The 26,299-nt window shown below is 42.9% G+C and overlaps 1 protein-coding gene across 1 annotated transcript in view; it reads left to right on the forward strand.

Moving 5' to 3' along the window:
- VMP1 (vacuole membrane protein 1) overlaps positions 1 to 26,299 on the forward strand; it is a 142,649-nt gene that overhangs the window by 33,673 nt on the left and 82,677 nt on the right. Inside the window, exons 4-5 of the mRNA XM_032215869.1 lie at positions 67 to 157; positions 3,979 to 4,089. Of these exons, the coding sequence (XP_032071760.1) occupies positions 67 to 157; positions 3,979 to 4,089 (202 nt within the window). The remainder of the gene's footprint in view (positions 1 to 66; positions 158 to 3,978; positions 4,090 to 26,299) is intronic.

Below are 26,299 nucleotides of genomic sequence, written 5' to 3' on the forward strand. Positions count from 1 at the left end.
AGAACTATTTGCGCTCCTTTTCCCAGATCTGCGATTCTAACTATGGTTTTTCTTCCTTTTCCTCAGACTGTGGCATCGCCGAAGGATAGTGCTGTCTCTCCTGCTGCTGCTTGCCATTCTTACGTCTACGTATTATATCGAGGGAGCACATCAACGGGTAAGGTACATGCGCAGCATTAACCCGGTGTTTTCATGAATTCTCGGAAGGGTTTACGCACATTATCTCCCTACTTTTTCCTTTTGGTTCAAGCTGTAATTAACACATTGGTACCAAGCCAGATGAGAGATTTAAAAGATTCCTTCGAACCTCTTTTTAGTCTCGCAACAACCCTATAGGTCAGGGGCCCCCAACCCCCGGGCTGCAACCCATTACCGGGCCTTGAGCTGTTCAGGAGTGGCAGATGAGCATATGTTGCCCAAGCAGCAGCCAACATGTGTGTGCTCCATTTGCATGAGAGGCATTTGCATGTGCCTGCCACTTGTGCAGAATCATTTTCTCTCTCTCCCTCCCGCCAGTCCTTAAAGCTGAATAGGTTGAGGAACTCTGCTATAGGTGGAATTGCCCTAGGACAGGGGTGTCAAACTCGCTTTCATTGAGGGCTAGGGGGGAGCCTGGCCAGTTCAACATCATTCATGTTGTGGGCTGACCTAGGCTTCCCCAAAAAGCATGAAGAAGATTCCTGATCCCGACAAAACTCCTTTTATTAACCGAATGTAAATTCCTCTCATTCACCTTCCGCAAGGCTTGGCAAACAGTCTTTCAAAGGAATGTTTATGAATGTAACATGGTGAATTTTCCCGAACCGCCCTACCCGGATCAGATTATCTGCCCCAACAAAGAGGGAGTGCAGGGATCCATTTCGTTATGGACCATCATGTCCAAAGTCAGGCTGGAAGTCTGCGTGTGAGTAAGAGAGGCATAAATTGTGGCATAAAGTACTTGTGCTATAGCAGGGATCTCCCACCTTGGGAACGTTATGAGTAGTGGACTTCAACTCCCAGAATTCCTCAGCCAGGCTGAGGAACACACACACACACACACACACACACACACACACACACACACACCACACACAATTTAGCTATCAACTTTGAAGATGCTTGTGCTATAGAATTTGCTTACATTGCATCAATGGTTGGGGTCAGCATGCTCATAAAAATGGCGGGTGTTCTGGCCTCGGTTTCCCCAAAAACCACGAAGCAGATTCCTGATCTCGACAAAACCGCTTCTTTTAAACGAATGTGAATTCCTCTCATTCACATTCAGCAAATGCCTGGAAAACAGTCTCTCAAAGGTGAATTTATGGCCACAGACCTTATCTAGCTTGGAAAGCTGCCATGTAAATATTTTCCAAATGAGGTGCTGTGCAAGGAAAGACTGGGCACAGAGTCTCTGAGATTCACGGACAGATCTTCACACTCCTGAAACAAACTAATGAAGGAACGAACGAATTGTTTCCTGCAAAAGCCCACACCCCTTTCGCTCCTCTTTAATTTCCTCTGGGAGGGGCCATTCACTGTCCACCTGTGGCTTTACTCCCAAGTCGACCCTGATTTCTTAGCTGTTCTTTTCTTCTGGCAGCTCTGCGCATGCACACACTGAGAACAGTCTCCAGCTGTTCCTCTGCCTCACTGCTGTCTAACTCCAAAGGCAGCTGAGAACTGCTAGACGGACTTGACCCCATCTCTGCCTCCGATACAGAGCCCTCGTCCGAGCCTTCCCCAGCCTCCAGGACTGGCTCATGTTTCTCCCCAAGTTCCTCACTGTCCAACTCTGCTGCCATGGGGGTGCCTGTGGCAGCCTGATCACTCTTTCAGTGAAAACACCCCCCCCCCCCAAAAGTCCATTTTCGCCTGCGACAGCCTCCTACAAGGGAAAACGGAGCTCAGCAGGGAGACACACAGTCGTCGCAAGTTGCGTTTTCGTTGAGAGAGGCCCCATGGGCCGGTCCTTCACTGTTTCCAGAGCGGCCTCGTGAGCCAGATCTAAGCACCCCATGGGCTGAATCCAGCCCCCGGACCTTGAGTTTGACACCCCTGCCTTACGAGGACACTGTTATCCAGAGATCTCCCTTGATTTACCAGATATTAGTCCAGCATTTTAATCCTTGTCCCATATTACTTTTCATCTCTTAATCAACTGCTAAACTTCATATGGTTTGTAGGTTGTTGCTAACAAGTACCGTTTGCTTTGGGGTCCTTAGTTGCTCTCTGGGGACCTTAGTTGCCCTCTGAATTTGGTTGTTTTCTTCTGGATATTTCATTACCCACTAGATAACGTCATCAGTACTAGAAGGAAGTAGGGGATTGTTCCATATTTATATACTGGTGGTTTTATCTGTTTGCATTGGGGAGCGTGCTCTTGGTGATAACAGTGAATTAACACTAGATCCACAACCAGGCTGTAAACAACAGCCAGTCAAGGAACTACCAGCTTAGACAATCAGTAAGGAAACAACAGGCTAATCAAGGAATAGCAAAACATTCCCACCAACACTGAAAGGGCAAGCCACTAATATATAAAAAGAAAGGAAACTCTTTTTTAAGCACTGATGACGTTACCTAGTTGGGTCATGAAACGTCTGCAAGAAAACAACCCTCTGAGAGCACCAAGGAGGCCACAATCATCCTCCTCCACCTCCCCCCCCCATTCTCCTCCACAAACCCATCTGCCCTCTAGCACTGATGACGTTACCTAGTTGGATAATGAAACGTCTGTAAGAAAACAACCAAGCTCAGAGAGCACCAAGGAGCCCACAGTCCTCCACCTCCCCCACCTTCTCTTCCACAAACCCATCTCCCCTTTAGCACTGATGATGTTACCTAGTTGGGTCATGAATTGTGCGCAAGAAAACAACCAAGCTCAGAGAGCACCCTACGGTTCAGCCGTGACTACAAATATTCTCTTGTATTGCTACCGTACACTTTAAAAAAAGAAGAAGAAGAAGAAGCAAAAGCAAACTATATTTATCAGCTTTTCCCGAAGTCCAGAAAACAACCTCACATCTGTCCCACTTATCTCTGGAGATTCTTGAATTGGAATGAGGCCGCTGTTTGTTTTCTTCAAGCTTTTAATTTGGGATGAGAGGGATAAGCTGTCTCTTATCTGTCTCTGAGCCGGCGAAGAAGTGGGTTGTTTCGAAAGCAGGGTAGATCCGAGAAAGAGCCATCCGATCTGAGCTTGAATTAAAATAACTCGCCTCTCTGTCCTACCTTTGGAAGCTACAGAGGCAGACATAAGACGAGGTTAACCAAACTTTATGAATCTCTGCCAATAGCAATAGCACTTAGACTTATATACCGATTTACAGAGCTTTAGAGCCCTCTCTAAGCGGTTTACAGAGTCAGCCTATTGCCCCCAATAATTTTGGTCCTCATTTGACCCACCTCGGAAGGATGGGAGGTTGAATCAATCTTGAGCCTGTCAGGATCAAACTTCTGGCAGTAGGCAGAGTTAGCCTGAAATAACAATAGCACTTAGACTTATATAGCAATAGCAGTAGACTTATATACCGCTTCATAGGGCTTTCAGCCCTCTCTAAGCGGTTTACAGAGAGTCAGCATATTGCCCCCAACAATCCGGGTCCTCATTTTACCCACCTCGGAAGGATGGAAGGCTGAGTCAACCCTGAGCCGGTGAGATTTGAACCGCTGAACTGCTGATCTAGCAGTAGCCTGCAGTGCTGCATTTAACCACTGCGCCACCTCGGCTCTTTATATATACCGCTTCACAGTGCTTTACAGCCCTCTCTAAGCGGTTTACAGAGTCAGTCTATTGCTCCCCCCCCCCCCCCCCCCAACAATCTGGATCCTTTTTTTACCCACCTCGGAAGGATGGAAGGTTGTGTCAACCTTGAGCCGGTCAGGATTGAACTCCTGGCTGTGGGCAGAGTTACCCTGCAATGCCACTTTCTAACCACTAGGACTTGTTTTCTTTAGACTGTTGATGAGTTTCTTTTTCTTTTGCTTCTTCCTCAGTATGTGCAGTATATGGAAAAGAAGCTTTTATGGTGCGCCTACTGGGCTGGGCTGGGCATCTTGTCCTCGGTGGGGCTTGGAACTGGTCTTCACACCTTTCTACTCTACCTGGTAAGTTTAACTTTTTCAAAGATTGAAAATTTTCAATAAAACCTCGCTCATTTGGGGGAATTGGAGAAAATAAGCACATTTGCATGATCTGTCTCCCTGTGGTTGGCAAGAGGAAAATAGATTTTGGTGGGGTTTAAATTATTTTATCGACCTCCGAAGGGTTTTAAATCATTTTACCAACCTCAGAAGGATGGAAGGCTGAGTCAACCTTAAGGTCAGGATCGAACTCCTGACAGTGGGCAGAATTAGCCTGCAATACTGCATTCTAACCACTGTGATGACAAGAGGAAAATAGATTTTGGTGGGGTTTAAATTATTTTATCGACCTCCGAAGGGTTTTAAATCATTTTACCAACCTCAGAAGGATGGAAGGCTGAGTCAACCTTAAGGTCAGGATCAAACTCCTGACAGTGGGCAGAATTAGCCTGCAATACTGCATTCTAACCACTGTGATGACAAGAGGAAAATAGATTTTGGTGGGGTTTGAATTAAATAGTTGAGGACGTGGTAGCTCAGTAGCTAAGATGCTGAGCCTGTTGATCTGAAAGGTCGGCGGTTCGAATCCCTAGCGCCATGTAACAGAGTGAGCTCCTGTTACTTGTCCCAGCTTCTGCCAACCTAGCAGTTCGAAAGCACATAAAAAATGCAAGTAGAAAAATAGGAACCACTTTTGGTGGGAAGATAACAGTGTTCTGTGTGCCTTCAGCATTTAGTCATGCTATCCACATGACCACGGAGAGGTCTTCGGACAGTGCTGGCTCTTCGGCTTTGAAACTGAGATGAGCACCGCCCCCTAGAGTCGGGAACAACTAGCACATATGTGCGAGGGGAACCTTTACCTTTAACCCATCCTTGGGGATTCTAGGTTAAAATTATTTAAAGTGGCTGAGTTCTTGCAAGTGGGCCTTGCTAAAAGCATGCAACTGATTTTACAGTTTGGTGCAAGGTGAGAGCCAGACCACAGAGCCGGCTTCTTCCTTTTTTCACTTATCTGCGAAACTATTTTTTTTCTTTTCTTTTTCCTCTTTGGAATCGAATGTCGTGGTGGGTTTTGGACTGTGGCCATTTGCTGCCAGAAGAATAACAATTAAAACTAGACAAAACCTACCGTATTTTTCGGAGTATAAGACGCAACTCCCCCCCCCCCCCAAAAAAGAGCGTGAAAATCTGGGTGCATCTTTTACACTGAACACAGCGTTTTTGGCCTCCCGAAACCCCGTCCCCTTCGTAAAAATGGACGTGCACAGGGTTTGGGAGGCCTGCAAAGTGCTCCTGGGAGCCGGAGAGGGCAAAAATGAGCGAGAAACAGACCTCTTTTTTTGCTTGTTTTTGCTCCCAGCCTCCAGGAGCACAAGCCTCCTAAGGGCTATGCATGGTCTCTTTTTTTGGCAAAAAATGGGCCAGTTTTTGCGAAAAATGGGCCAGTTTTTGCTTGTTTTTGTTCCCAGCCCCCCAGGAGCCCTTGCAGGCTTCTCAAACTCTCTGCATGCCCTGTTTTTCACAAAGAGGTATGCAGAGGGTTTGGGAGGCCTGCAGAGTGCAAAAACCTTTTTTTTTTTTTAAATTTACCTCTTTAAAATCTTGGTGTGTCTTATACTCCAAAAATACGGTAAATCGGTAGCAAATCATGCTGCGATTATGCAAAGTGGACTGAAAGAGGAAAAATAAGTATTTGTTCTCAAATAAAATCAGCTGGCTCTTTAGGGGAAATGTATTCCTTTGGTGTATTAAACCTCTGAAAGGTTTAATTTCTGCCCTTTTTTTGTGTTCTACATTTTTATTTTTTATCTCTTTCATTTTTCTTCTTACGGTATTTGCCGGCCATCTTGTGGCCATCGTGAAAGTTGGCTTTGATTAGCACTGCTTTCATACTTTTAATTCCGCGTGGAAGGTTTATTGGCTGTACAGGGAGTCCTCAAGTTACAACAGTTCATTTAGTAGTTTGAAGTTACAATGGTGCTGAAAAAAAGTGATTTATAACCATTTTTTCACCTTATGGCTGTTGCCACATCCCTGCGGGCATGTGATCAAAATGCAGACAATTAGCAACTGACCCATATTTATGACTGTTGCAATATCCTGAGGTCATAGGATGTGATTCCCTTTGGCGATCTTCTGAGAAGCAAAGTCAGTGGGGAAACTAGATTCACTTAACGTAGAGTAGAGTAGAAGAATAGAGTAGAGTAGAAGAATAGAGTAGAGTAGAAGAGTAGAGTAGAAGAGTAGAGTAGAAGAGTAGAGTAGAAGATTATAATAGAGTAGAGTAGAAGAGTAGAGTAGAAAAGTAGAATAAAGTAGAGTAGAAGAGTAGAGTAGAGTAGAAGAGTAGAATAGAAGAATAGAGTAGAGTAGAAGAGTAGAGTAGAAGAGTAGAGTAGAAGAGTAGAGTAGAAGATTATAATAGAGTAGAGTAGAAGAGTAGAGTAGAAAAGTAGAATAAAGTAGAGTAGAAGAGTAGAATAGAAGAATAGAGTAGAGTAGAAGAGTAGAGTACAAGAATAGAGTAGTGAAGTAGAGTAGAATAGAAGAGTAGGAGTAGAGTAGAGTAGAAGAGTAGAGTAGAGTAGAGTAGAATAAGAATAGGAATGGAATGGAATAGAATTCTTTATTGGTTAAGTGTGTTTGGACACACAAGGAATTTGTCTTTGGTGCAGATCCTCTCAGTGTACATAAAAAGACAAGATACATTCATCAAGAATCCTAAGGTACAATGCTTAATGATAGTCATAGGGTACAAATAAGAAATCAGGAAACAATATCAATATGAATCGTAAGGATACAAGCCACAAAGTTACAGTCCTGCAGTCATAAGTGGGAGGAGATGGGTGATAGGAACGATGAGAAGACTAATAGTAATAGTAATACAGCCTTAGTGAATAGTTTGACAATGGTGAGAGAATTATTTGTTTAGCAGAGTGATGGCATTTGGGGAAAAACTGTCCTTGTGTCTAGTTGTCTTAATGTGCAGTCATTTTGAGGGAAGGAGTTGAAACAATTTATGTCCAGGATGCGAGGGGTCTGTAGATATTTTCACAGCCCTCTTCTTTACTCGTGCAGTCTACAGGTCCTGAATGGAAGGCAGGTTGGCAGCCATTGTTTTTTCTGCAGTTCTAATTATCCTCGGTATCAGGGTTCCAAATAGCATCCTCAATGAAATAAGAGTCTGAGGGCTAAGTATTCCTCGAAGATCCAATTTATTAAAGGAGCCATGTTGGCACATGTGGGAAAAGCTGAATCTGAAATCTTCCAGGTTTTCCCACCCAGTTGAAAGTTCAAGATCCTGCCCCCACACCCACCAGTCCATCACATGGTCCAATCTTCCACTGCCATGAAGACAGATTCCTCCTATCCAGTTCCGGCCAGGTGCAGAGACAAAGATGCCCTTGTGTTTCTAAGAAGAATGTTGTTATGGCTACATATCACCCAATTCCGTACAATCCCCTCTCCCATTTTCCCACAGTTGAAAGTAGACGGTAGAAAGTATGACAGGCCTGAAGTCCAAAAGAAAAGATGGTTTGCAGACATGACACTCTGAAGTCTGTGCCGGTCTTGTTGGGTTGCCGAACCAAACCAGACAGTTATAGAGCTGCAGATGACACTCAATAAATCCTCTGTAGAACAGCCAGCCGTGTTGCTAACTTAACCACTGCAATGATTCACTTAACAACTGTGGCAAGACAGGGCATAAAATGGGGCAAAACCTACTTCACAACTGTCTTGGTTAGCAAAAGAAATGGGCTGCATTGTGGTCATAAGTCGAGAATTAATATGTAGTATGCATCTACATTAAAATATAACGATTCACCACTTTTTAATATAGATACACACTTGCTGTGGATGTAGTTAGGAGGTAAACATTTTACTGTTTTCCTCAATGTGAGTTTACAATGTGCACCTTTTTAGCAAAACCTTTTTTTTATTAGTTTTGATTTTAACAGACACTAGAGGGTGTGGTTGTCTCATTCAGCAATGGCCAGTCTTTTCTTCTGAGTCTTTTGACTCAGCATAAAGAGCTAACTTTATGTTCTGAATTTAATTCTGCCAATGTTGTTTAGCGTTGGAAAGCTTGCAGCCCCCTCCTGTGGGCACATATTTTATCTATTTATTTATTACATTTATATGCCACCCATATGTCACCGTTAAACCACTCTGGGTACTTAACAAACCTCATAACAGTTGAAAGCCCATAGGTAACATGGCATGGGGCCACACTACCCATGGAACCATCTTCGTCCCATGACACCAGCTCATCCCTCCTTCCCAGGCAGGGGAACGTATCATATTTTTCAGACTATAAGACGCACCGGAGTATAAGACGCACCAAGATTACAAAGAGGAAGACAAGGGGGGAAAAAATAGCTTTTGCCCTCCCCGGCCCCCAGGAACACTCTGCAGGCTTCCCAAATTCTCTGCGCATCCCATTTTTGTGAAAAAATTTTTCATGAAAACAGAACGTGCAGGGTGGGCTTTCGGGAGGCTGAAAATGGCTGTAGTCGGTGTATGACGCACCAACATTGCACCCCTCTTTTAGGAGGGAAAAGGTGTGTTTTATACTCCAAAAATGTTGCCTCTTATACTCCAACGGTATGTTGCGAACCCCGTCAGTTAAAATATTCTGATGGGGAGGGTCCAGGAAGATAGCTTTCTCTGCCGTTACCCCTCCCCTATGAAAATAGGGTCTTTCCCCCACACACCCCGAGGTGAGAGGAGACCCCGTTCTCCTGTCTTTTGGTAAAAGCAAAAAAAAACATGGGTCTCTGCACCTATTTGGGCCGCGCCGATGAACAGGCAGCTGTGGGACTGGTTAGCACCTGAGAGGGGGCCCTCCCCTTGCTTCTTAAATCAATTTTTAACACGCCTTGCTTCTTTTAAATTTTACACTTTTAATACTTTATTCTATGCGGCCCAGAGTCCTTCCAAGAAGGAGGCCGGCAGTTCTTAAATATGACAAGTAAATAAATAAACCAATGGTACGAAGCGTTCAAATAATTTTCCCCCCCTCCCCTCTTCCTCACTTTTCACCTTCCCCTCCCCTCTGTGTCCTACTGCTTTTGTATTTTTGTATTTTATTCTATAAAGTAATAAAATAATAAATAAAGCATTCAAATATTAAATAAGCCGATGTTAAATAAGTTTAAAAAAAAACAAAACAGAATCCTATGGGCTCGAGGTGAAATCTCATCTTGGTCCATTCAGCAGCTCCAGTATGAAATGCTTCCATCATGGCCCTAAGCAAGTGATGGCTAACCTTTTTGTTGTTGTGCGCTAAAAGTGCGCCCGTACCCATAATGCAATGTGTGCATGACACACAGCCCCGCGCTCCGCCCCCCCAGGACATGCGCCGCAACCCACCTGTATGTGCTCCCCCCACGCATGCGCCCCACCCCCTCGCCCATTTTTGGCTTCCAGGTTGGTGCAGGAAGTCTTTCAGGCCCAAAACGGGGTACCCAGCTTTTGCCGGAAACCTGAAGTAAATGCCAGTTTGGGGGCAAAAAACCCCCCACAACCAACCACATTGTGAATGTATTGTTCTAAATGTTTTACCATATTTTTTGAGTATAAGACGTACCTTTTCCCCTCAGAAAAGAGGCTGAAAATCTGGGTGCGTCTTATACACTGAATACAGCATTTTTTGCCTCCTGAAACCCCCCCACCCTTCATCAAAATGGCCGTACAAAGCCTTTAGGAGGCTTTCAGAGAGCTTCTGGGGGCTGGGATGGCAGAAATGAGTGAAAAACAGGCCATTTTTCCCCTCAATTTTGCCCCCCCCCCCACAAATCCCCAGGAACACTCTGCAAGGCTCCTAAAGGTTATGCATGCCCATTTTCACAAAAAAAATGGGCCATTAATTCCCCTCCCTTACTTTCTCTGCTTTACCCTTTCTTCCTTTCCCTCCTCATCCTTCCTCCTTTCTTCTTCCCCTCTCTTTCCCCTCTCCTCCTCCCTTCTCTTTCTTACCCTCTCTTCTCCTCTTAATTCCCCACCCTTACTTTCTCTGCTTTACCCTTTCTTCCAAGTATTTGAATTTTGATGCCATAAAACGGGGATGCTAAACCAGTTGTAAGTGTGAAAAACAGTCATATCTCATTTTTTTAACTTTTTGCCGTAGTAACTTTGAACAGTCACTAAATCAACCGTTGTAAGTCGAGGACTACCTGTATTAAGTTCCACCATATTGTACGACTCAGTTTCTTATACAATAGCAGGGTTGGAAGGGGCCTTGGAGGTCTTTTAGTCCAACCCCCTGCCTAGGCAGGACACCCTATACCGTTCCAGACAAATGGCTATCCAACATCTTCTTAAAGACTTCCAGTGTTGGGACATTCACAACTTCTGGAGGCAACTTCTGTTCCACTGATTAATTGTTCTCACTGTCAGGAAATTTCTCCTCAGATCTAAGTTGCTTCTCTCCTTGATTAGTTTCCACCCATTGCTTCTTGTTCTCCTCTTAGGAGCCTTGGAGAATAGCTTGACTCCCTCTTCTTTGTGGCAGCCCCTGAGATATTGGAAGACTGCTATCATGTCTCCCCTAGTCCTTCTTTTCATTAAACTAGTCATGCCTAGTTCCTGCAACCGTTCTTCATATGTTTTAGTCTCCAGTCCCCTAATCATCTTTCTTCACTGCGGGCAATGACTCACGCCATCACCTCTCACCAATCCGATGCTGAACTGGAACCGAACTGGTCTCAACCAGTTCCCCGTCGCTTGCCAAGATATTTTCCAGCCCTTGCTTGTCAAAATTAGCTAAAAATAGCTAATTCGATTCTGCTTGGAACCAAACCCGATACTGTATTTCCTGCTTGCTGATGAGGTTTCTCTTGCACTGAACTCTGTCTGCCCAACTTCTGTCTTTCCCCTGGCACTCCTGGCCTGCCACAAAGGTTTAATGTTACTCTCCCACATCTGTCTTGCAAAAAAAAAAAAATGACTGGTGCTAAAACTGAACGGGTTTTTTTTTAATGCTCCTGGAGTCTAATAGAATAGAATTCTTTATTGGCCAAGTGTGATTGGACACACCAGGAATTTGTCTTTGGTGCAGATGCTCTCAGTGTATATAAGGAGAATAAAATATATTAATCAAGAATAATAGAATAGAATAGAATAGAATTCTTATTGGCCAAGTGTGATTGGACACACAAGGAATTTGTCTTTGGTGCAGATGCTCTCAGTGTATATAAGGAGAATAAAATATATTAATCAAGAATAATAGAATAGAATAGAATAGAATAGAATAGAATTCTTATTGGCCAAGTGTGATTGGACACACAAGGAATTTGTCTTTGGTGCAGATGCTCTCAGTGTATATAAGGAGAATAAAATATATTAATCAAGAATAGAATAGAATTCTTATTGGCCAAGTGTGATTGGACACACCAGGAATTTGTCTTTGGTGCAGATGCTCTCAGTGTATATAAGGAGAATAAAATATATTAATCAAGAATAATAGAATAGAATAGAATAGAATAGAATTCTTATTGGCCAAGTGTGATTGGACACACAAGGAATTTGTCTTTGGTGCAGATGCTCTCAGTGTATATAAGGAGAATAAAATATATTAATCAAGAATAATAGAATAGAATAGAATAGAATAGAATAGAATTCTTATTGGCCAAGTGTGATTGGACACACAAGGAATTTGTCTTTGGTGCAGATGCTCTCAGTGTATATAAGGAGAATAAAATATATTAATCAAGAATAGAATAGAATTCTTATTGGCCAAGTATGATTGGACACACAAGGAATTTGTCTTTGGTGCAGATGCTCTCAGTGTATATAAGGAGAATAAAATATATTAATCAAGAATAGAATAGAATTCTTATTGGCCAAGTGTGATTGGACACACAAGGAATTTGTCTTTGGTGCAGATGCTCTCAGTGTATATAAGGAGAATAAAATATATTAATCAAGAATAATAGAATAGAATAGAATAGAATAGAATTCTTTATTGGCCAAGTGTGATTGGACACACCAGTAATTTTTCTTTGGTGCAGATGCTCTCAGTGTACATAAAGAAAGATAAAATACATTCATCAAGAATCGTAAGATACAACACTTAACTGTAGTCGTAAGTTACTAATAAGTATTCAAATTATACTAGAAAACAAAACAATATAAATTGAAAGATACAAGCAACATGGTTATAGTTATAAGTGGGAAGAGAGAGGTACTAGGAAGGAAGAGAAGAAGAATAGTAATGATTTCCATAGCTTGGGGTATGAACTTAGTGTAGGTTGTAGCCTTATCTTTTCAAAGGTTTTACCAGTATATAAGGAACAAAAAGGGAAGGGCCAGCGTGTAGCAGAGTTTAATGTGTGGCTAAAGGAATGGTGTAAAAGGGAAGACTTTGGTTTTATTAGTCATGATGCCTGCAGCTGGTCCAATGAAAAACTGTACAAAAGAGATGATTTGCACACATCCAAGAAAGGGACTGAGTTACTTGGCATTAAATTCACAGATTTTCTGGATCAACATTTAAACTGAACAATGAGGACAGATTGATAGAGAACATTTCTGTCCCCAGCAATCTAAAACTCATAGGGTTATCAGTGCATGTAACATAGATGTTTGTGCGGGTAAGATTATCACTCCTGCTGTCAAGCAAAACCAAGCATTTAATAGTGAGTGCCATATCACGTGCATGAATCATACAAGTGGCAAGAAAATAGGGACAGTCAGGCATAACACAGGTTATGTAGACAGTAAACACAGGGTCAATCAAAATGGGCTCAAATGTCTATACACCAATGCACAGAGTATGAGGAATAAACAGGGCAAATTAGAAATTCAAATAAAAGAGGGCAGATACAATATTGTTGCCATTACAGAAACTTGGTGGGATGAAACCCACAAATGGAACATACAGCTCGAATGATTTAAATTATTTAAAAGAAACAGATCTGTTTTAGGCCCAGTACTCTTCAACATCTTCATCAATGATTTGGATGAGGGAATAAATGGGGAACTCATCAAATTTGGAGATGACACCAAGCTGGCAGGAATAACCAATGCTCCAGAAGATAGGCTAAAGATACAGAAGGATCTTGACAAACTTGAACATTGGGCTCTATCTAATAAAATGAAATTCAATGGTGAAACGAGTAAGGTTCTACATTTAGGCAAGAAAAACGAAATGCACAGGTACAGTATAGGTGGTACTTTGCTCAACAGTAGTAACTGTGAGAGGGATCTTGGAGTCCTAGTGGACAACCATTTAAATATGAGCCAGCAGCTGCCAAAAAAGCCAACACAGTTCTAGGCTACATAAACAGAGGGATAGAATCAAGATCACGTGAAGGGTTAATACCACTTTATAAGGCCTTGGTAAGGCCACACTTGGAAAACTGCGTTCAGTTTTGGTTACCACGATGTAGAAAAGATGTGGAGACTCTAGAAAGAGTGCAGAGAAGAGCAACAAAGAGGATTAGGGGACTGGAGACTAAAACATATGAAGAACGGTTGCAGGAACTGGGGATGTCTAGTTTAATGAAAAGAAGGGTTAGGGGAGACATGATAGCAGTCTTCCAATATCTCGGGCTGCCCCAAAGAAGAGGGAGTCAAGCTATTCTCCAAGGCAGCTGAGGGTAGAACAAGAAGCAATGGGTGGAAACTAATCAAGGAGAAAAGCAAATTAGAACTGAGGAGAAATTTCCTGACCGTGAGAACAATTAATCAGTGGAACAGAAGTTGCCTCCAGAAGTTGTGAATGCCCCAACACTGGAAGTCTTTAAGAAGATGTTGGATAGCCATTTGCCTGGAACGGTATAGGGTTTCCTGCCTAGGCAGGGGGTTGGACTAGAAGACCTCCAAGGTCCCTTCCAACTCTGCTATTGTATTGTATTGTATTGTATTGTATTGTATTGTATTGTATTGTATTGTATTGTATTGTATTGTAATACAGTCTTAGTAGATAATTTGCCAGTGTTGTGGGGATTAATTATTTAGCAGAGTGATGGCATTCGGGGGAAAACTGTTCTTGTGTCTAGTTGTCTTGGTGTGCAGTGCTCTAGAGCATCGTTTTGAGGGTAGGAGTTGAAACAATTTATGCCCAGGATGCGAGGGGGTCTGTAGATATTTTCACAGCCCTCTTTCTGACTCCTGCAGTGCACAGGTCCTCAATGGAAGGCAAGTTGGCAGCCATTGTTTTTTCTGCAGTTCTGATTATTCGTTGAAGTCTGTGTCTGTCTTGTTGGGTTGCAGAGCCAAACCAGGCAGTTACAGAGGAGCAGATGACAGACTCAATGATTCCTCTGTAGAACTGAATCAGCAGCTCTTTGGACACTTTGAGCTTCCTCAGTTGGCACAGAAAAAAACATTCTTTGTTGTGCTGTTTTGATGACGTTTTTGATGTTAGGTGTCCATTTTAAGTCTTGAGATTTGATAGAATCAAAGAAATTTAGAAAGATGGACAAAGAGAAATTGAGCACCCTGGGGTTGGAGAGAAGATCCAGAACATCATATTTAAAAGCCTTGAAACGGTGCCTGGTTTCTCCCCCACTCTTCTTTTAAAAAAAAACCAATATGCCTATAGAACTTCCTAGCAGTGGAACTTTCTAACACTGAGAATAATTAACCAGTGGAACAACTTGCTTCCAGATGTTGTGGATGCTCCCATCACTGGAGGGTTTTAAGAAGAGACTGTCTGAAATGGTATCAGACCTCCTGCTTGAGCAGGGGGCTGGACAAGAACAGCGGCCCCCAACCTTTCGGGCACCAGGGATTGGTTCTATGGAGAAAGATTTTTCCACAGACCAGAGGGGGCCTGGTTTTGTGTACTGGCTGTCTCATCCCACGGATGGAGCTTGTTTCCTATTCTCTCTTTCTCTAACTCTTTGTCTCTCTCTAAAACACTCACTCTCTTTCTCTCTATCTCTCTTTCTCTCTTTAACTCTCAGTCTCTTTCTCTCTAACACTCCCATTCTCTCTTTCTCTAACGCTCTGTTTCTCTTTAAAACACTCACTCTCTAACTCTCTTTCTCTCTTTAACTCTGTCTCTTTCTCTCTAACACTCCTATTCTCTCTTTCTCTAACTCTTTGTCTCTCTTTAAAACACTCACTCTCTTTATCTCTAACTCTCCTTCTCTCTCTCTCTTTAACTCTCAGTCACTTTCTCTCTAACACTCCCATTCTCTCTTTCTCTAATGCTCTGTCTCTCTAAAACACTCACTCGCTTTCTCTCTCTTTCTCTCTTTAACTCAGTCTCTTTCTCTCTAACACTCCTGTTCTCTCTTTCTGTAACTCTCTGTCTCTCTCTAAAACACTCACTCTCTTTCTCTCTAACTCTCTTTCTCTTTCTCTTTAACACTCCCATTCTCTCTTTCTCTCCAACAAACACTCTCTTTCTAACTCTCTCTCTCTCTCTCTCTCTCTTTAACTCTGTCTCTTTCTCACTCTCTTTAACTCTTTCACTCTCATTCTCACACTCCCTCTGTCTCTTTCTCTCTCTCTCTCTCTCGCTTTGTGTGTCTATAAGAGAGAATAGGAGAATTGTTTTGCGCCTTCCATCTGTCTCTTGGGCTTCCTTCGTAGTTTTTTTTTACAACGACTTCCTCTTTTTGGTCTTCATTCTATTCATAATGAACTCAACGCTTCCTGGAATGCTTGGCTGACCGGGGGTGGGGGGGGAGAGGAGAGGGAGGGGACATGAAAAATCACTTCCGTCCAGTCTGTGGCAGTGACTTATTGTCCGTGGAGTCTCTGTTCCCAGAGTTCCTACTAGTCTGGTTATTTTGCCCCGTTCACACTGGATTCCAAAGAGACAGAGACAGACAGACAGAGACAGACAGACAGAGAGAGATGTGCAAATTTGTTCCAAAGAGACAGAGACAGACAGACAGAGACAGACAGACAGAGAGAGATGTGCAAATTTGTCATCCCCTGTGAAGCAGTGAGAATCCCAGATCTGCCTCCACTGCAGGTGGCTTTGGGTTGACTTCTCCCTTGGCCTAAATATAAAAGATGGTGTCACCGAGTGTCGGGGAGTTTTTGAGCAGGGCTGAATAGAGTGGAGGATGAGTCGTCTTTTGTGGTGAGGTTAGCGAGGTCTTTTCCCATGAGAAAATGGCCCTGGGCTCACCTCCCCAGACATGGAATGACACATTTCCCTATCCCCAAGACTTAAACCAAAGACTTATTAAACTTCCTGCACTATCAAAAGAAAATACTTCACATTTCCAGAAAAGGAAATCCGAGAAAGCATTTGTATTTAAGGGGGTGGGTCTCCAGCTTTTTCAATACCTTCATACGGGTGACATTCATCATCTTGCCTAGATTTTTACATTTATTTGTTGGTAAAATTTATTAGTCTTCTGTTTTGTCACACAATAACTCTGGGCACCTTATAATATATATAAATTTTTAGATAAAAGAGATGGAAATAGAGATTGTCAGGCCTGCAGCCATCTTTTCTTTTGGATCTTTGGCCTGCACACTTTCTATTATTCTACTATGCATTTTCTATTGTGGGAAAATGGGAGGGGGGGATCGTACGAAGTTAGATGATACATAGCCATAACAAAATTATTTCTAGAAAGCCAAGGTCATCCTTTGTCTCTCCACCTGGCCAGAGGTGGATGGGTGGAACTGCCAGCATGGCAGTGGAGGATTGGACCATGGGATGGACTTGATGGGTGTGGGGGCAAGATCTTGAACTTTTCAACTGGGTGGGGAAAACCGGGAAGCTTTCAGATTTGAATTTTTCCAGATGTGCCAACATGGCTCTCTCAATCAATTGGAACTTTGAGCAATACTTTGCCTTGGACTCTAATTTACTTTTGGATGCTATTTGGAATCCTGACAGAGATATTGTAAAGTGGATAGATTAGATTAGGATAGTTAGATGGGTGGGTGGGTGGGTGGGTGGGTGGGTGGGTGGGTGGGTGGGTAGGTAGGTAGGTAGGTAGGTAGGTAGGTAGGTAGGTAGGTAGGTAGATAGATAGATAGATAGATAGATAGATAGATAGATAGATAGATAGATAGATAGATAGATAGATAGATAGATAGATAGAATAGTTACTTAGTATCCCTGAAAATAAGACTGGGTCTTATATTATTTTTTGCTCCAACAGATGCATTAGGGCTTATTTTCTGGTTATATCTTATTTTGGGGGGGAATACAGTACTAATTGCGTCCATCTGGCTGATGATCTTAACTGGGGCTTTTTTTTAGGGTAGGTAAGGCTTACCATATTTTTCAGAATATAAGACGCACCAGAGTATAAGACGCAACAAGATTTTAAAGAGGCAAATTTAAAAAAAAAGTTTTTGCACTCTGCAGACCTCCCAAAAACGGCTCATTTTTTCTCAAAAAAGGGGCATGCATAGCCTTTAGGAGGCTTATAGAGTGTTCCTGGGAGCCTGGGGGGTTGGGAAATCGGCCTTTTTTTGCTCATAGTTGCAAAAAACTATGGCCCTAAAGGCAGGGCCATTTTGGTGGGGTGGGGTTTCAGGAGGCCAAAAAAATCTGTATTCGGTATATAAGATGCACCCATATTTTCAGCCTCTTTTTTGAGGGAAAAATGTGCATCTTATACTCTGAAAAATACAGTATATTCCGAGCATGCTAGGGCTTATTTTCCAGTTGGGTCTTATTTTGGGGAAAACAGGATAGATAGATATATGTAAGGTGCCCAGAGTTACTGTGTGGCTATCTATCTATCTATCCATCCATCAATCCATTAAATCTTATCACACAGTAACTCTGGGCACCTTACTACACACACACACACACACACACACACACACACACACACACAAACAACACACACACACACACACATATATATATATTCGTAGATTTTCACAGGTGCAGGTATTCTAGTCTTGTTGTATTCGGGTCTTTTCCCATGTAAGATTGAGATTGTCTTGGCAAGGTTTTGGTGAGGTCTCACTCGCCATCTTCAGGCTGGTGTTTTGGGCTTAAAGCGTGGTTGGAGCTGCCGTCTTTCTATAAATCTTGATGGGGGGGTGTGTGGAGTGCTGGCTTTGTTTCAGTAAGTGGATTGATTGGATGTGTGGCTGTATCATGATTGGTTGATTGGTGCTAGCTGTGGGTCCGTTGTTGTTTTGTGTTGTAATGGCCTGGGTGGTGGGTGGGGCTCATTTGTTGACTAGGACTGGTTTCCAGATGTCTGTCTTAAGAAACCCCAAAGACATAATTCAGCTAGAAAACCAAGGAGTTCTACGAAATACCATGCAAAATCTGCCCTGCAACTTACATAGGACAAATGAACAGGAGAATAATTGCACGCATCGCAGAACACAAGAACGCAGTAAGAAAAAAAGAAAAAAATTCCTCCCTTTTCCAGCACCTTAAAGCTACAGGATATGAAATTAATTTTGAAGGAACCAGGTTAATCTCCAAAACAGAACACTTCAACAGGAGAATAATTATGGAAGCTATCAAAATAGAGAAACACCTGCACAACATGAATAAACGTGACGATACCTCCCGCCTACCAGACATCTGAAAACCAGCCCTGGTAAACAAACGAGCCCCACCCACCACCCAGGACGTTACAACACAAAACAACCACGGACCCAAAGCCAGCACTCCACACACACCCCTCCAAGATTTATAGAAAGACGGCAGCTCCGGCCACGCTTTAAGCCAAACACACCAGCCTGAAGATGGCGAGTGAGACCTCGCCGAAACGTTGCCAAGACAATCTCAATCTTACACAGGAAAAGATCCGAATACAACAAGACCAGTACACACATAAACACACACACACACACACACAGTATATGAACTTAAGTGACCTCCCATTCCTAATCCATAGGGTTCAATATGATGTCGGTCCACCCTTTGCAGCTATAACAGCTTCAACTCTTCTGGGAAGGCTGTCCACAAGGCTCAGGAGTGTGTTTATGGGGATTTTTGACCATTCTTCCAGAAGCGCATTTGTGAGGTCACACACTGATGTTGGATGGGTTTACGTGGCCTACCACTTCATGGCTGAGTTGCTGTCGTTCCCAAACACTTCCACGTTCTTATAATACAGCTGACAGTCGATTGTGGGATATTTAGGAGCGAGGGAATTTCACGACTGGATTTGTTGCACAGGTGGCATCCTATCACAGTTCCCCACTGGGATTCACTGAGCTCCTGAGAGCGACCCATTCCTTCACAAATGTTTGTAAAAACAGTCTGCATGCCTAGGTACTTGATTTCCATTGCTAAGCAAGACAGCTGTTAAGTGAGTTTCATCCCATTTTACGACCTTTCTTGCCATTTTATGACTCTTCTTGTTCAGCGAATCACTGCAGTTGTTAAGTTAGAATAGCACGGTTGTTAAGAGAATCTGGCTTCCCCCGTTGACTTTGCTTGCCAGAAGGTGGCAAAAGGGGATCAGAGTACCCCGTGGACACATCATAAATATGAGTCAGTTGCCAAGCCCCTCGGTTTCGATCAGGCGACCATGGAGGAAGGCTGCAATCGTTGCAATGTAGAAAATAGTCGTAAGTCATTTTTTCTCTCAGCACTGCTGGGACGGTCAGTAAGTGGATTGTTGTATGTCGAGGACTACCCATGGTTGAAAGCGATCTTGAACCTGGAAAAGGCACCTGAGGCTCCCCTGAGTAATACATTTGCAGAGCGAACAGTCATCGCGCAGTCATAACTTGTTCTTAATTACAGTTGCAATTCGTATTAGTAATTTTCATCAGAAGGAAAATTGGCCCTGACAACAGATAGATGTGCACTTAATTGCCGCCACACCTTGGTCAAAGGTCTGCTGGTTTTCATTGGTTATATATTTATGATTAATTAATATACCGGGCTAGTTTAAGACATGGTTTTGCCTTGGGCAGGAAGCCCAGCCATTCTGGCACCTGGAGCAGAAAATCTTGCCAGCATCCATCCTGTTCTGGTGCCACTAATATATACCAATAATAAATCACCGTCAACTTGCTCCCGTTTGCGACATCACAGATGTCCTGCTTGAAACCCTTAATTTTGTCTCGGGCGAGAGAGAGAGATGTCGCAAATATTGCTTTTCTTGACTATTTGTGTTTTGGTAATCTCTCTCACTTAGTCCATGGTTCCTGGAGAATGTAGGGTTGGTTTATCTAGCATAGCAATGGCATTGAGGCTTGTTTAGCAAGATGGATTCAAATAGACTTGCCTCCAGAAGTTGAGAATGCTCCAACACGGGACGTTTTGAAGAAGATGTGGGAGAACCTTTGGTCTGAAGTGGTGTAGGTTTTTCTGCCTCCAAGGTCCCTTCCAAACTCTGTTTTTCTATATTGTATTTTTTGGAGTATAAGACGCTCTGGACTATAAGACGAACCTACCTTTTTGTGGGGAGGAAAACAAAAAAAGGAATCGTCCTTTGCAGCCCAGCATCCATCCCTTATTCGTCTGGTCCATTCACTGCAGCCCATTCACCACCGCTGTGCCCCATTTTCCACCACCTGTTTACCACACTCCGTTTGCCACCACTGTGGCCTATTCGCTGCGGCCCATTTGCCACAGCTTGTTTACCGCCGCCGCAGCCCATTCCGTGTGGCCCATTTGCCACTGCCAATCCCCCACTACCTGGAACCAGCCGAATATGCGACACGTGGAGGCCGAAAACGGCCAAAGGGTGGGGTTGGTGGGTCTTCGGCAACATTCAGTGTATAAGACGCACCGCAATTTTCACCCACTTTTAGGGGGGTTGGGGGAAAGTGCGTCTTATACTCCGAAAAGTACAGTAATTGTAATGTTACTCTATTGCAGTGTTTCTCAACTTCAGCTTTAAGATGAGTGGACTTCAACTCCTAGAATTCTGGGAGTTAAAGTTTCTCCGACTTAATGCCACCAAGGTTGAGAAACACTGCCCTGTTGGAAGATAAGAAAGAAGATATTGAGCTAAAGATTTAACATTCCTCCCACGACACTTCCAGAACAAAGGTTCTTATGGAAGGGCTAAAATTGAGCTCCTAAAACCTTTAACCTATCTCACTTTTTAAAAATAACATGAAGGCATACTCCATACGAGATAATATTTTAGACTCAGGGTTGAACTATAGGGTGCTTGGAGCTTATATTCTTACAGATGTTTTGTTACCCAACTAGCTAACGTTATCAGTACAAGAAGGGACTCGGATTGACTCGCTGCCATTGTTGGTAGGAGGGTTCTTGGGGGTTTCTTGATTAGGCTGTTGTTTATTGTTTGGCTGTTTGGCTGAGATGGCAGTTTCTGATGTACAGGACAAACCACCTGTATATAAAAAGAAACCGCATCCCACTCTCTTCTAGCACTGATTATGTCACTTAGTTGGGTAGCAAAACATCTGCATGAAAACAACCAAATCCAGAGAGCATCAAGGACCCCATGCGCCACACATTTATACATCTTCCCGAACAACTATCCCTCTGTAAAGAGATGTTCCCATATTGCCAAGATGAAAATTCAGCTGCAGAAATAAGGATAGAATAGAATAGCAGAGTTGGAAGGGTTGGAGGTCTTCTAGAAGACCTTGGAGGTCTTCTAGTCCAACCCTTTGCCTAGACAGGAAACACTATACCATTTCAGACAATTGGTTGTCCAATCTCCTCTTAAAAACCTCTATTGATGGAGCACCCACAACTTCTGGAGGCAAATTGTTCCACTGGTTAATTGTTCTGTCAGGAAATTTCTCTTTAATTCCAAGCTGCTTCTCTCCTTGATTAGTTTCCACCCATTGCTTCTTGTTCTACCCTCAAGTGCTTTGGAGAATAGCTTGACTCCCTCTTCTTTGTGGCAGCCCCTGAGATATTGGAAGACTGCTATCATGTCTCCCTTAGTCCTTCTTTTGGTTTGCCAACATGGCTATAGGGGAATGAGAATAGGGATGAAGATTTAGGAACTGGAAGGCCAAATCAGATTTCAAACTCTCCACTAGGTGGCAGCACCACACCAAGCTTACCAGGACTTGAAAAGTTAAGTAAGGGCGAACTTGTTTAGGAGTTGAAAGGGGTACCACCAGGTGATTCCCAAGGAGCTGGGTAGACTGGATTGATTAAATGCCATTGAATAAGCCTTGATTCTTAGCAATCACAAAGATTTTGACAATCTGCCCCCAATCTGCCCCTTCAGGTCTTCCATCACCACTGAAATTTTCTCCATCCACCTTCTGCCTTCCATGTTTCCTAACATGATGGACTTGCCTGAAGAGCAAAGTCTTCACATCATGTATCTGAAGTAAAACAATAACAACAACAACAACAATAGGGCAGACTAGAAAGTTAGAAAATCTCAGAAGGAAAAGCCCAACAAATCACGATATTCTTGCACAAAATAATGCAACACATATACAAGTAGTCCCCGACTTACAACCACAGTTGAGCTCAAAATTCCTGTTGCTAAGCGAGATAATTGTTAAGTGAGTTTTGCCCTGTTTTATGACCTTCCTTGCCCCAGTTGCTAAGTGAATCACTGCAGTTGTTAATGGTTGTTAAGTGAAACTGGCTTCCTCATTGACTTTGGCTGGTTTAGAAGTTTGCAAAGTATGATCAAGTGATCCCAGGGCAATGCAGCCATCGTAGGTACATGCCAGTTGCCCAGCGTCTGAATTTTGATCACATGACTGTGGGGATACCACAGTCATAAGTGTGAGAAAACGGTCATAAGTTCATTTTTTCTGCACCATTGTAACTTCAGACAGTCACTAAACAAATGGTAGTAATTCGAGGATTTTTAAAGCTTTATTTTATTTTAAATTGTTGTAAACTGTTCACAGTCATGCAGATTAGATGGACAGCTATATAAATCAAACCAAGAAATAAATCAATTTCCCATGATGCTGCTCTGCAGGTCAGTTAGAACAGAAATATATCAAAACGATGGCCAGTGACTTCCCTCATGCATACGGTGTTTCAGTGTTGTCTCTTTGGACAGTCACTAAATGAACAGGAAGCCAGATACATTTAGCAAACCATGTTACTAACTTTAACAATTGCAGTGATTCTCTTAACAATGATCTAGCTTGCCCACAGATGCTTTGAATTTCCATTGTGGTCAGAGGTAAGGGGACTGTTATTTAAAATTAGTGAAGTTAGCAAAAAATGTGGATCTCTCTCTCTCTCTCTCTCTCTCTCTCTCTCTCTCTCTCTCTCTCTCTCTCTCTCTCTCTCTCTCTCTAAACATTAGAACTGGTGGACATCCATTCAAGTTAAATGAGAGGAGATTCAGAATTAGAATAGAATAACAGAGTTGGAAGGGACTTTGGAGGTCTTCTAGTCCAACCACATGCTCAGGCAGGAAACCCTATATTGTTTCAGACCAGTGGCTATCCAACATTTTAAAGACTTCCAGTGTTGGGGCATTCACAACTTCTGGAGGCAACTTCTGTTTCACTGGTTAATTGTTCTAACTGTCAGGAAATTCCTCCTCAGTTCTCAGTTGCTTCTCTCCTTGATTAGTTTCCACCCATTGCTTCTTGTTCTGCCCTCAGGTGCCTTGGAGAATAATTTGACTCCCTCTTCTTTGTGGCAACCCCTGAGATATTGGAAGACTGCTACCCTATCTCCCCTGGTCCTTCTTTTCATTAAACTAGACATACCCAGTTCCTGCAACCGTTCTTCATATGTTTTAGCCTCCAGTCCCCTCATCCTCTTTGTTGCTCTTCTCTGCACTCTTTCTAGAGTCTCCACATCTTTTCTACATCGTGGTGACCAAAACTGGATGCAGTATTCCAAGTGTGGCCTTACCAAGGCCTTATAAAGTGGTATTAACCAAATTTTGGTAATTGAAAAAACAAAATCCTTGACCCAATGCAATTGGCTCGTTTGAGAACTGGTGATGGGCACCTCGGAGGTGATTTTAAACCAACAAAAGATCAGGTTGTCTAATAAGCTCGATGCTTGCTTGCTATTTTCAGAACCATCATCCCAGACAGTTGCTGTGAGAAAAGGCCTCTGCTTTCCTGCTCATATTTGTCCTTCAAAGTTATTGTGTTATTTAGTTGTGAGTCATCTAGACAAGGCGGGCTATAAATATTTAAATTATAACGAGTCACGGATTCATCTTAAAGCTCTCACCCTGGCTGTACTTTAGATCAGAAACGTCTTGAAGCCCTGTGCAACCTTTTCTCTTTCACAATCCAGATCGAATCTCTCCCCTTTCACCTTTTTTATTTTTGGGGGCTACAAATTTCTCCAGGAAATCAACTTTAAACTTTTGACACAGCTGCCTTTCCTAGATCCCTAACTGTGGTTCCTTCCTCATTGGAGTTTAGATTTCTTGTGGGTTAATCTGTAATCCGCTCTTGATGTGGGTGCATGGAACTGCATTCATGGAGATGACATAATGCCAAGCGATCCATGGTTTTGAATGGGCAGACAGTCGCTCCTAAACTGAGTGCTTTCGGATGGGTGGACTTCATTTCTCCAGCCAATCTGGCTGTGGTTGAGAATTCTGGGATTTGAAACCTGCCAGGTTGGGAAGGCTAAAGTGCCGTAACTCAACTCAAGAATCCAGTTTGATACTCTGTCATGGCATGAGTATATTGTATTTTTTGGAGTATAAGACGCACCTTTTTCCCTCAAAAAAGAGGGTAAAAATCTGGGTGCGTCTTATACACTGAATACAGCATTTTTGGCCTCCTGAAGCTCCGCCCCCTTTGCAAAAATGGACGTACATAGCCTTTAGGAGGCTTCCAGAGTGCTCCTGGGGGCTGGGGAAGACAAAAAAAAGCAACCCCCCCAGCCCCCAGGAGCACTTTACAAGCCTCCCAAAGCCTCTGCATGTCCCTTTTTTGGGGGGGGGAATGAGGCGTGCAGAATGCAAAAACGTTTTTTGAATTTACCTCTTCAAAATCATGGTGTGTCTTATACTCTGGAAAATACGGTAATTCTTCCGCTAGGCAAATTCATTTTAAAAAGATGTCGAGACTCCGGAAAAAGTGCAGAGATGAATAACAAAGATGATTAGGGGAATGGAGCCTAAAACATACGGTTGCAGGAACTGTGTGTGTCTAGTCTATTGACTGAGGGGGGACGTGATAGCAGTGCTTCAATTTCTAAGGGGTTGCCCCAAAGAAGAGGGAGTCAAGCTATTCTCCAAAGCACCTGAGGGCAGGACAAGAAGCAATGGGTGGAAACTAATCAAGGAGAGAAGCAACTTAGAACTAAGGAGAAATTTCCTGGCAATCAAAACAATGACTCAACAACTTGCCTCCAAAAGTTATAGATGCTCCATCACTGGAGTTTTTGAAGAAGACGATGGACAGTCACTTGTTTAGAATGGTACTATAGGGTCTCCTACTTGAGCAGAGGGCTGGACTAGAAGACCTCCAAGGTCCCTTCCAATTCTATTATTCTGTTATTCTGATAAATAACAAGACTTATTTTTCAGACTTATTTTCGGCAGCTTCTTCAGCTATCCTATAACTAACAGATTAACAGAGTTGGAAGGGACCTTGTAAGTCATCTAGTCCAACCCCCCGCCCAAGAAGGAGACCCTACACCATTTCTGACTCTTCTTGGAAGCTTCCAGTGGTGAAGCTCCCACAACTTCCGAAGGCAACTTGTGTTCCATGGGTTGATTGCTCTCACTGTCAGAAAATTTCTCCTACTTCAGCTCCACTGTTGTTAGGAAGGATGAGTATGGTTTAGCAGTTATTCAGTCCAAGCATTTAGAGCAGTTTTTCTCAGCTTGAGCAAAGATGCATGGAATTCAACTTCCAGAATTCCTCAGCCAGCCATACAGCCTGGGGGATTATGGGAGTTCAAGTCCATGGATCATTGCCGTCGTTAAGCGAGTCTGGTTTCCCATTGATTTTGCTTGTGAGAAGGTTGCCAAAGGTGATCACATGACCCCGGGACTCTGCAATAATCCTAAATATGGGTCAATTACCAAAAAGTCTGAATTTTGCATCCCGTGACCATGGAGATGCTGCAACAGTTGTAACTGTGGAAAAGGTCTTCAGTCACTTTTTTTCTTTGCTGGTGTGACTTTGAAATGAACTATTATTAGACTACCTGTACATTAATCGGACCATAAAATGGGTAGCAAATCAATTTGATCAATAAATAAATTGATAACTAAATTGTGTGTGTGTGTGTGTGCCACATACATACATACATATATATTCATACACACACACTTCTATATATATAAAAGGCAAATATCACTCACTCATCATGAAATCTCCAGAACCGTAAAGCCTACAAACGTGAAATTTGGCACGTAGGTTCCTCTTGGCTTCTTGGTGCTCACTAAGAAAGGATTTTTCGAAATGACTATCA

Source organism: Thamnophis elegans, chromosome 4 (assembly GCF_009769535.1).
Source record: "Thamnophis elegans isolate rThaEle1 chromosome 4, rThaEle1.pri, whole genome shotgun sequence".
Taxonomy (NCBI): domain Eukaryota; kingdom Metazoa; phylum Chordata; class Lepidosauria; order Squamata; family Colubridae; genus Thamnophis; species Thamnophis elegans.